This window comes from Oryx dammah, unplaced genomic scaffold, assembly GCF_014754425.2.
Source record: "Oryx dammah isolate SB20612 unplaced genomic scaffold, SCBI_Odam_1.1 HiC_scaffold_2, whole genome shotgun sequence".
Classification (NCBI taxonomy): domain Eukaryota; kingdom Metazoa; phylum Chordata; class Mammalia; order Artiodactyla; family Bovidae; genus Oryx; species Oryx dammah.
The window spans coordinates 5,581,694-5,594,087 of record NW_024070186.1 but is presented as its reverse complement, the minus strand read 5'-3'; the positions used below and the strand labels follow the sequence as shown (position 1 = coordinate 5,594,087).

The 12,394-nt window shown below is 39.4% G+C and overlaps 1 protein-coding gene across 1 annotated transcript in view; it reads right to left on the bottom strand.

Moving 5' to 3' along the window:
• COL6A5 (collagen type VI alpha 5 chain) overlaps positions 1-12,394 on the bottom strand; it is a 130,590-nt gene that overhangs the window by 49,218 nt on the left and 68,978 nt on the right. The window contains exons 34-36 of the mRNA XM_040247139.1: positions 11,826-11,919; positions 10,622-11,275; positions 7,107-7,197 (exon numbers count right to left, since the gene is read on the bottom strand). Coding sequence (XP_040103073.1) covers positions 7,107-7,197; positions 10,622-11,275; positions 11,826-11,919 — 839 coding nt within the window. The remainder of the gene's footprint in view (positions 1-7,106; positions 7,198-10,621; positions 11,276-11,825; positions 11,920-12,394) is intronic.

Sequence of the window (12,394 nt, the reverse complement as noted above, 5' to 3'; positions counted from 1 at the left end):
AAGCAGCAAGGTTTTCCTCTAACTTTAGGAACAAGACAAGGATAGTCATTTTCACTACCTCTATTTAATGTAATTTTGAAAGTTCTAGCCACAGCAATCAGATAAGGAAAAGAAATAAAAGGCATCCAAATTGGAACATAAGAAACAAAACTATCCCTATTTGCAGATGGAATGAGACTTTATGCAGAACATCCTAAAGGCTCTACCCCAAAAGTATCAGAACCAATAAATGCATTAAGCAAAGTCACAGGACACAAGATTAATATACAGAAATCTATTGCTTTTCTGTATACTAATAATGAACTCTCAGAAAGAGAAAGCAAAAAATCAATCCCATTTAAAATTGTATCAAAAAGAATAAAATACCAAGGAGGGAAAAGACCTATACTCAAAAATAATAAAACATTGATACAGAAAATTTTAAATGATACAAAGAAATAAAAGATACCATTTGCCCTTGGGTTGGAAGAATTAATATCATTAAAATGGACATGCCACACAAAACAATCTACAGATTTAATGCAATTTCTATCAAAATACCCATGAAATTTTTTCACAGAACTAGGAAAAAAAATCCTAAAATTCAAATGAAACCACAAAAGATCCTGACTTGCCAAAACAAGCTTGAAAAAAAAAAAAAAAGCTGGAGATTCCCTTCTCCTAGACTTCAGACTATACTACAAAGCTACAATAATTAAAATAACAAGGTACTGGTACAAAAACAGATCCATAGATCAATGAAACAGAATAGGGAGCCCAAAAATAAGCCCACACACTTATGGCCAATTAATCTACCTATGACAGAAAAAAGCAAGAATGTACAATGGAGAAAATACAATCTCTTCAATTAGTGGTGTGAGAAAATGGATAGCTGTGTGTAAAACAATGAAATTAGAACATTTGTTTACACTATATATAAAAATAAACTCAAAATAGATTAAGGACCTAAATGTTAAGACCAGAAACCACAAAACTCTCACAAGAGAACATAGGCATGAATCATAGCAATATTTTTTGGAACTGTCTTCTCAGGTAAAAGAAATAAAAGCAAAAATAAAGAAACAGGATTAAATTAAACTTAAAAGCTGTTGCTCAGGAAAGGAAGCCATTGACACAACTAAAAGACAACATAGGGAGCAGGAGAAAATATTTGCAAATGATATGTCTTATGAGGGGTTAATATTCAAAAGAGATAGATAGTTCATGCAACTCCATTACCCCCCCCCAAAAAAAAATCCAATTAAAAAAAGAGAGAAGACCTAAACAGATATTTCTCCAAAGAAGACATACAGATGGCTAGCAGCCACATGAAAAGATGCTCAACATTGCTAATCATCAGAAAAATACAAACCACAACGAGATATATCATCACACCTGTCAGAATAGCAAACTTTAAAATAACAAATGTTTGAGAGAATATGGAAAAAGGGAACCCTTGTACACTGAGTGGGGTTGTAAACTTGTACAGCCATTTGGCAGAACAGTATTGGAGGTTCCTTAAAAAAAAAAACAAAAAGAGAGCTTCCATATGATCCAGCAATTCTTCTCTTGGGCACATATAAGAAGAAAACAAAATCACTAAAAAATACTAATCTGAAAAGATACATGCAGCACAATGTTCATAGCAGTATTATTTACAATAGCCAAGACATGGACGCACCCAAGTGCCCATCAACAGATGACTGGTTTAAGAAGATGTGGTGTATACATATACGATGGAATATTACTCAATCATAAAAAGAATGGAATATTGCCACTTGAAGGTACATGAATAGACCTGGAGAATATTAATACTTAGTTAAGTAAGTCTGACTCATTGGAAAAGACCAATACTGGGAAGGATTGGGGGCAGGAGGAGAAGGGGACGGCAGAGGATGAGATGGCTGGATGGCATCACGGACTCGATGGATGTGAGTCTGGGTGAACTCCGGGAGTTGGTGATGGACAGGGAGGCCTGGCGTGCTGTGATTCATGGGGTCGCAAAGAGTCGGACACGACTGAGCGACTGAACTGAACTAAAGTAAGTCTGAGAGAAAAACACAAATACTGTATGGTATTGTTTATGTGTGGAATATAAAAAATAGTATAAATTAACGTATATAACAAAACTGAAACAGATTCACAGACACAGAGAAAAAACCAGTGATTAGCAGAGGGGAGAAGATAGGGGGGAGGGGCAGGTTAGCAGTATGAGATTAAGAGATAAAAAACTATTATGTATAAAATAGATAAGCAACAAGAATATTTTGTATAGCACAGGGACTTATAGCTATTATCTTGTAACAACTTTGAATATAATCTGTAAAAGTACTGAATCACTGTGCTGTACCCCAGAAACTAACATAATATTGTAAATCAACTATACTTCATTTCTTAAAAAGCATATACTGATACATTTTTGTAAATTCCCAGTTATCCTCCCCTTTCCTCCCATTTGCTTAGAGCCTATAAAATATTATTTAATACTTTGAGATAAATCAAATAAATCAAATGAAACAAATCAAAGGCAATGCCAAAGAATGTCCAGAATAATGCATAATGACACTCATCTCACACGCTAGCAAAGTGACGCTCAAGATTCTCCAAGCAAGGCTTCAACAGTATGTGAACCGAGAACTCTCAGATGTTCAAGCTCGATTTAGAAAAGGCAGAAGAACCAGAGATCAAAATTGCCAACATCTGTTGGATCATAGAAAAAGCAAGAGAGTTCCAGAAAAACATCTACTTCTGCTTTATTGACTATGCCAAAGCCTTTGACTGTGTGGATCACAACAAACTGTGGAAAATTCTGAAAGAGATGGGAATACCAGACCACCTGACCTGCCTCCTGAGAAATCTGTATGCAGGTCAGGAAACAACAGTTGGAATCAAACATGGAACAACAGACAGGTTCCAAATAGGAAAAGGAGTATGTCAAGGCTGTATATTGTCACCCTGCTTATTTAACTTATATGCAGAGTACCTCATTCAAAATTCCAGGCTGGATGAAGCACAAGCTAGAATCATGATTGCTGGGAGAAATATCAATAACCTCAGATATGCAGATGACACCACCCTTATGGCAGAAAGTGAAGAGGAACTGAAGAGCCTCTTGATGAAAGTGAAAGAGGAGAGTGAAAAAGCTGGCTTAAAACTCAACATTCAAAAAACTAAGATCATGGCATCTGGTCCCATCACTTCATGGGAAATAGATGGGGAAGCAGTGGAAACAGTGACAGTTATTTTCTTGGGCTCCAAAACCACTGCAGATGGTGACTGCAGCCATGAAATTAAAAGACACTTATTCCTTGGAAGGAAAGTTAGACCAACCTAGATAGCATATTAAAAAGCAGAGACATTACTTTGCCAACAAAGGTCTGTCTAGTCAAGGCTATGGCTTTTCCAGTGGTCATGTATCGATGTGAGAGTTGGACCATAAAGAAAGCTGAGCACAGAAGAATTGATGCTTTTGAACTGTAGTGTTGGAGAAGACTCTTGAGAGTCCTTTGGACTGCAAAGAGATCCAACCAGTCCATCCTAAAGGAAATCAGTCCTGAATATTCACTGGAAAGACTGATGCTGAAGCTGAAGCTCCAATACTTTGGCCACCTGATGAGAAGAACTGACTCAAAAGACCCTGTTGCTGGGAAAGATTGAAGGCAGGAGGAGAAGGGGATGACAGAGAATGAGAAAGTTAGATGGCATCACTGACTCAATGGACATGAGTTTGAACAAGCTCTCGGAGTTGATGATGGAAAGGGAGGCCTGGCATGCTGCAGTCCTTGGGGTCGCAAAGAGTTGGACATGACTGAGCGAATGAACTGAACTGAATTGAATTTGTCACTGAGTTTTGGATAAATGACAAGAAACTCATAGGTTTCTTGGGAAAACCAAATAATGTGTCTCAGACTGATATCAGTCTCCACAGAAAACCTAGAATATAGTCGTTTAAGTTACTATCAACTTCCCTGAGAGGAATAAGACTATATAAAGCATATTTCATTGACATCATTCCTCCTAAAATGGAACTTACATTTACATCGTTGGAGTAAGAATGATAGTTTGAAAATATTTTTGCTTTTATTTAGATGATTATAAAAACATATTCAATATAATTTTATTCTTATTTTATGAATGGCTCTATGAGTGAGTGAGTGAAGCTGCTCAGTTGTGTCTGACTCTTTGCGACCCCGTGGACTGTAGCCTACCAGGCTCCTCCATTCATGGGATTTTCCAGGCAAGAATACTGGAGTGGGGTGTCCTTTCCTTCTCCAGGGGATCTTCCTGACTCAGGGTTCAAGCTGAGGTCTCCTGCCTTGCAGGCAGATGCTTCACCCTCTAAGCTACCAGAGCTCTCTATGCAATTTCAAATCCAGGTTTACATTTGCACTGACTGGTGTTTGGCACCCACTGGCAGTACTTGAACTGTTGAGAGAGGAAAGGAAATAAAGCCTGAAATAATATATCAATAATACATTCAAAGCAAGCAAAACCCAGATGAGATGATGACATAGAGTGGGAATGCTCATTTTATGGCACTGTAGGTGAGGACGAGTGCTGGAGAATCAAGGACTGATGGAATCAAGAAGGCAAGCTGAGAGAAGAGGTGACTCTGCAGCAGGCATCGTTTTATATATCTTACCAATATGCACTGCATTTTAAAAATGTATTGAAGTATGGTTAATTTGCAATGTTTTGTTAGTTTCAGGTGTACAGCAAGGAGATTCTGTTACATACATATATCCATGAGAGTGTGTGTATATATACACACACATAGAGATTCTTTTCCATTATAGGTCACTATAAGATACTGAGTATCATTGTCTGTGCTATACTGTAGGTCCTTGTTGATTACTTATTTTATTTACTTCACTTTAATTTCATTGTGTATATGTTAATCCCAAACTCCTAATTTATCCCACCTCCTTGACCTTTCCCTCTGGTAAGCACAAGTTTATTTTCTAAGTCTGTGAGTCTGTTTCTGTTTCGTAAATAAGTTCGTTTCTATCACTTTTTTAGCCTCCACATATCACCACTATCATATGGTATTTGTTTCTCTTTGTCTGACTTACTTCACTTGGTATGATAACCCCTAGATCCATCCTTGTTGCTGCAAATGGTATTGTTTCATTTTTTATGGCTGAGTAATATTCCATGGTGTGTGTGTGTGTCTGTGTGTGTCTGTGTCTGTGTGTGTGTGTCTGTGTGTCTCTGTGTGTGTCTGTGTGTGTCTGTGTCTGTGTGTGTCTGTGTGTATCTGTGTGTGTGTGTCTCTGTGTGTGTGTGTGTCTGTGTGTGTGTGTCTCTGTGTGTGTGTGTGTCTGTGTGTGTGTGTATGTCTGTGTGTGTGTGTGTCTGTGTGTGTGTGTGTCTGTGTGTGTCTGTGTCTGTGTGTGTCTATGTCTGTGTGTGTGTGTATGTGTGTCTGTGTGTGTGTCTGTGTGTGTGTGTGTGTGTGTGGTGTGTGTCTGTGTGTGTGTGTCTGTCTGTGTGTCTGTGTGTGTCTGTGTGTCTGTGTCTGTGTGTGTGTGTGTGGTGTGTGTCTGTGTGTGTACCACATCTTCTTTAACCATTCATCTGTCAATGGACATTTAGATAACTTCTATGTCTTGGCTATAAATGCTTTTTTTGTTTTTAGGAACTCTATTTTGGCAAAAAAGAATCATCCAACACATTAAATTAGTGTCTTATTGAATTTCCTTGGGTTTGATGTACAAATTTGTTTTTGTTTGATAGTTGCTGAGGAACTATATACATATGGTATTCAGCTAGTTTACTTTTGTACACGCCTAAATGACATTGTGTTAGAATATAGCTCTGTAAGAATGGATTTCCCTTTAAATGAGATTATTGTCTATTCCACACTAGGAAACCCTGCTTCGTAGGGCATCAGTGCCGTATCGTCCTTCAGGAGGTGAGAGCTGATAGATGCGCCTGTTAAACTACGGACATGACAGGAGCACTTTAATCTTGCCATTTTGCCCCTGGATATATGGGGAAGACTGCATCTATTCTGAGAAGCTCTTTACTTAATTGCCGTGTGACCAGGCAGGGCTGTTATGGGCCTAACTCTGGGCTTTCACAGGCTACAGTCAGGGATCCAAGGTCTGTGAAATAGAGAAGCACAGAGCAACCAAATAGGCTGTTCTCATTCTAGCTGAGGTTCAAGATCCATTCAGATTAATTATTTGTGTATTCATTCATAAATAAAAATTTAAAGAAAATTGTTTACATGTGCAGGCTTCCCTGATGGCTCAGTGGTTAAAAAAAAAAAAAAAGTCTACCTGCCAATGCAGATGTGGATCCAATCCCTGGGTCAGGAGGATCCTCTGGAGGAGGAAATGGCAACACACTCCAGTATTCTTGCCTGGGAAATCCCATGGACAGAGGAGCCTGATGGGCTACAGTCCATAGGGTCACGAAGAGTCAGACATTACTTAGCAACTAAAAACAAATATTTACATATGCAATGATGTCATGGGGGTCTTTCATACTATGATTTTGGAATGAAACAACGAACCACATGGAACCCCAGGCTTCAGGGAGACAAGACAACGGGATAAACTGTAATAAACACCACAGCAGAGGTGTAAAACGGAATTAAGAAAGGAAGAACTCTGGATTTTGGCTGAGAGTAAAGATGGGCTTCGAAGAGGGAACGGCTTCAGTCAGGGCCTTGAGGGATGGTAGGGCTTCACTGGGAGGAACAAGGTCTCAGGGGGTGTGACCAGAGGTCCAGAAGGCTGGAACAGCAGTTCACCCAAGGCAGACAAGAGTCCAGTGTGGCCGGAACTCTGTGCTCATGATGTAGAGAGATGGGAAGTGAGGTTGAGATAGGTTGAGGCTGAATTCTGGGTTCTATTCTGGGGTAAAATTTCAATATGGAAATTTCTGAGGAAACCATGAATTTTAAAGCAAAAATGCAACAAGCTAATGAGGATGTCATAGAATCCGCCAATCCAGAAAGCATGCTTGATGTGTAACTTCTGCCGCAGATTGTGGAACATGTGAAGAGCCTTTCATCAGAGACCTTATCAGCGTCCTCTACCTAATACCTGCCATCAGCCAGTTACACACGGCTCAGTCAATCAACAGTCACTGATAAATATCAGAGCTTTCCAACTCACGGGAGACCGATGCTTTGATTTTCCTCGTCTTCTGAATCAATGAGTCTGCAGATGTTCTCAAGCACTGGTGGTGGGTACTGATTGAATCCTCCTATTGAGAGAGGAAAGTGATAGTTAAATTTTAAACTAGAATTTGTATGTGCTAAGGGGAAGAGAACTGTGGTAGGACTCTTCATGAAGCAATAAATATCACTAAAATATTTCAGCACAATTTGGCTGGGGTGAGAACAGAAAATAGTAGCAACTGGAAATAGCATTCAGAATTTGATTATAGAATATTTTTCAGCCAGAGAATTACCAGGGACTTCCTCAAATTGTTCATTTGAAAAGTTCATTGTGAGCCAAAGACATTTGATTTCCATATGTTCAGATTGACAGGATCTAAGGAAATTTTTATTCTAATTCTATAATATTTTCTTCCCTCAGACGTATGCTAATAGCTGAAATATAGAAGACGTAATGTTTTATTACATAATGCTATGTCCATGTTTCTGCACCAATTAACACTGATTTCCTAGGAGGGAAATAGTCCCAGGAAAGATTTTAGCTTACTGACCTAAATAATATATCCTTACCTCTTCCCATTGTTGTTCTATAAACTGTGGGATACTGAGAAGTATATAATTTCCCTCCTTATTCAGGAAAATAAATCAGTTTCAGTGAAAGGAGACCTTTGACCATTGAAGGACTGAAGACTGCATGAAAACATCTGCAAATGCTTATGGTTTTATAATAATCATATTCCTCTGGCTCTAAGATGAGCAGTATTTCTGTTTCTTTGAAATGGAACTGTCTTCTAATTAACTGAGGCTGAAAGTTATTGTTGATGAGGAAGGAATTGTGATGCCATTGTCATCGCTTGTACATGTGGGAACAGTAAACGTGCCAGCTCCAAAACTTGTTGAATTGTAGAAAAAAACTCTGGGGAGTAAAAGAGACTTTTAGCCTCTACAAATCAAGTGGATATGGAAAGGCAGTGAATGCCACACCTTTAACAACACGGCTCAGAAGGCCATCATGGAAAAGCCAGCTCGAGTAACGGTGAAGCTAACTTAATAGGCCAGCAAGATCAGTTTGGGGCTGTTTTGTGGAGTCTTTTTAAAGTGCCGCTCCATGATGATTATCAGGAAGGGTGATAAGTTGGGAGGTTAGGACTGACATTGAAGTCGCTCAGTCGTGTCCGACTCTTTGCGACCCCCTAGACTGTAGCCTACCAGGCTCCTCCCTCCATGGGATTCTCCAGGCAAGAGTACTGGAGTGGGTTGCCATTTCCTTCTCCAGGGATATACATACTACTCTGCATTAAATAGATAACTAATAGGGATCTACTGTATAGCACAGGGAATTCTGTAATGACCTGTATGTAAAAGAATCTAAAAACAAGTGGATACGTATGTGCACATATACGTACATATATGTATATGTATAACATTCACTTGGCTATATTCCTGAAACTAACACAACATACTCCAATAAAAAACCTTTTAAGAAGACAAAAAAGGTCTTGATGGCATAAAGAACAATATCACATGGGAAAAGATGGCTATTGATTGATGACTCTTAACAAAGAACTCACAAGATCAAATTCTGAATACGAAGTTTTCAGAATGCTTTAGCCAAGTCTATTCCATGTATGTGTGCACGCATGCTCACCTGTGTCTGACTCTTTAGGATTTTCCATGGGATTTTCCTGGCAAGAATAGTGGAGTGGGTTGCCATGCCCTCCTCCAGGGGATCGTCCCAACCCAGGGATGGAACCTGCACCTCTTACGTCTGCCACGTTGGTAGGCAGGTTCTTTACCACGAGCACTACCTGTATATTCCCTTTTTGTATATGCATAAGAGCGACATATCATAGTCTGTCTAAAATAACTCTTTCAATGACTATAAAATAAGAAACTCCCACAGGAAAGTCAGTATCAACATTTACTTGGCAGTAATTTTTCTTTCTTCTTTCATAATATAATGGTGCATTACAATGGAAGGATTTAGAGGTAAAGAAATAACATGATATTCTCAAAGGGGCAATTATTGGATTTTTCAATCAAACATGAATTGCAGGAAAAAGGAGAAGCTCCTTCTGCAATGAAGAGTGAACTCCCAAGATGTTGTCACCGTGGTAGTGTTAGAGATTCCTTGAATACTAGGGTGACTCTGGAATCCTAACGTGGTGGAATTGGTTCCAGCAGAACCTAACTCTACACCTGTCAGATTCTCAGAAAGAAGAGGTTCAGCTCTGATTTCATGGGGTCTTCTAGAGCAGGGTTTCTCAACCTCAATACCATTGACATTTTGGGCTGGATTGTTCCTTATTGTGGGGGAAGCATCCTACGCATTGTTGGATGTTTAGCAGCCTCCTTGGTCTCTACTCAGGTGGTTCTAGTAGTAAAGAACCAGCCTGGCAATGCAGGAGACAGAAGAGAAGCAAGTTCAATCCCTGCATTGGAAAGATCCCCTGGAGGAGGGCAGGGCCACCCACTCCAGTATGCTTGCCTGGAGAATCCCATGGATAGAAGAACCTGGCGAGCCACAGTCCCTAGCGTCGCAAAGAGTTGGACACGACTGAAGTGACTTAGCAAGGATGCATTGGTCTCTACCCACTAAACACCAGTAGTATCCTCTCCCTTAGTTGTGACAAATAAAAATGTCTCCAGGTATTTCCAAAGGTTATCTGGGGGGCAAAATCATCCCCAGCTGAGAACTGTCTGTCTGGAAAGAGCATTTCTTGAACCACTTGTGGTGAAGGACAAGGTATTTTTATTTCCAGCCCTTTGCAGACTGATCCTTTTGGTGTATCTTTTGTTCAGTGAGTCAAAGTACACATTCTTACCCTTGTATAATGTGGCCATGTCAAATTGCTCTAAAAGTTTCTAGATGCTTGCTATCAATTTGTGTATTTCTCTCTTTACTCTTCAGCTTATGGACTAACTCTGGTCCAATGGGTGACACTTTGTAGTGCATTGGCTTAGAACTTTGCTACTCTAAGTATGATCTGTGGACCAGAAGCACTGACATTGCTGAGGAGCCTGTTAGAAACGTAGAATCTCAGGTTCCACCCTACACATACTGAATCAGAACCTGCATTCTGACAAGATTCCTGTGTGATTTGTATGCTTAGACTTTTGGAGGGTGGCACTCTTACACAGGTCTCCAGGTATGCCAAGATTGGAAATAAACCAGGTGTAGCAGGGAAAACTTTTATTTAAATGTTCAACCTGGAGACCACATAAGGGCTGCAAGAACTTGTCTAGGTTGAGTAAGTGTGGTTCAGGAGATCTGAAGTCACTCTGTGCTTTATAGTGCTGAGATTTTTGGTAAGAGACATTCTATCATGAAAGAGGTCTCATGACCCAGGTATAAATAGGGTCTAACTAAGATGGGTCTATTCCTCTCACCCTTTCACCACCTAATTCATATATTTTGTAAGCTATAGATACAGGGATATCTTGGGCTATCAATACTATTAACAAACACTAATTTATTAAAACAAAGAGGTAAAAAAAATAGTGACTTACGTCTCACTGAGTACACAAATGGCTTTAAAAACTTCACAACGTAATCCAGATTTGGTTTATGGATTCTCCCCAGTTGTATCAGATGGTGGTCAAGCGGGTGGCTGGCCAGCTCCCCCATGTCCTCCTCGGGTGTCAAACCCAGGGAAATCACAAATATGACATAGCCTTGACACTTGGCCCTCAGAGCCATCTTCTTCAAGAATTCCTTTCTCTCACGATTCTCTCCAGCGGAGACCACAAAGATGACCCTGTATTTTCTTAGCTTGGGCGTTGCTGGGAAGAGATTCTCCACGGCAAACAGAAGGGCATGGCCAATGGTGGCTTCTCCATTTAGCTGCTGGAGGTTAGTCTCAATGTACCTTTTCATCAGAGCTCGACTGCTATAAGTTGTAAAAGCAAACTCTGTTTTTACCACATTCTTCTCTCTCCTATCCCAAGGAGAATAGCTCAACAAGGCAATCCTATCACCAGAGTCTGAGACCATAGGGTCTGAGGCAATGTCAAAGTTATCAAGCATTGAGCTCACCAAGGCTTTCACATCCTTAAACTCATCACTTGCTATATTTCTAGAATTGTCTAAGAGGAAGGCGACATCCATGTACGAATCTTCAGGTAAGACGATTTCTTTCTTGCAAGTATTTGGAAAACATTTATCTGAAAACACAGAGATTCATCATTGGTTCAGTGTTGGCACAAGGAGACACTGTTGGTTGAGATCTTCCAGGGAATAAGGAACTGATTATCAAAAATTAATCATCTGATCAATACCTCTTCAACTTCAATACCTCATCATTTAAATTAATACGAAATTTTCAACTTCCTCATTATTTCTATGACCACTAGCAGACAATTTGGGAACATCTTTGTTGAAAGTAGATATAAGTAACATGTATATTTGAAGTCTATAATTCATGTCCAAACTCATTTAGAAAATATTTTTAATATTTTAGAAGTATTTGATGCAAACTATCAAATTGTCCCCAGGAAGAGCCAAATCAATTGGGATAATCTTCTACACTAATTTTTACATTCTATGGAAACTTCCAACATTACAGAGACTGAAACCCTGACATATGGTGTTGAAAGACTGAAAAACTTAAAATAGAATCTACAATCAAAAATCTTTGATAAAAATAGATTTAATAACTCACCCAGAAGGTATTTACGTGTTTCAGCCCAATAAATTCTTTTTCATTAGTCTTACCATAGCAAAGTGTACAGCGCTGAAGCCTTTCTAACGGATCATATTCCCCATTTGGAGGAACAGAAAGCACCTGAAATGTTCCTGTGTTGTCAAACTGCATTGAAAAAGAAATATATGCTCATTTGATTGTTTTCTTTAGTCATCATTGTTACAGGGGAGAATCTGTTTCTTTAACTTTAACGTTTGCTTCCCGTTGCTTTTGTTCACTGAAAGGATACTGTCCATACATAATTGCCATGGGAACCCTAACCCTCTGCCTGAATGTTAAGCCAAAGTGCTTTTGTTCAGAGTCACAGGTGATTCTGTCCGCCTGTGAATGGCTGCAAGAAAGAAGAAATTAACACATCCCTACCTGAGGCTGACCATTCCAGGAGATATTTGCAAGATTAATGGCTTTTTTACTTTACTTCCTCACCTCCCGTCTCCCCTCTGTGTTCGATAGAAGAAACTGGCTTTCACACCCCAATAAGATGGCTTTTTAGAGGTTATTTTGAGACATTAGTTGGTCATCTTGTCTGCTAAATAAAGTCATTACAACTTCCTCAACACCTTGTCTCCAGATTTACTGG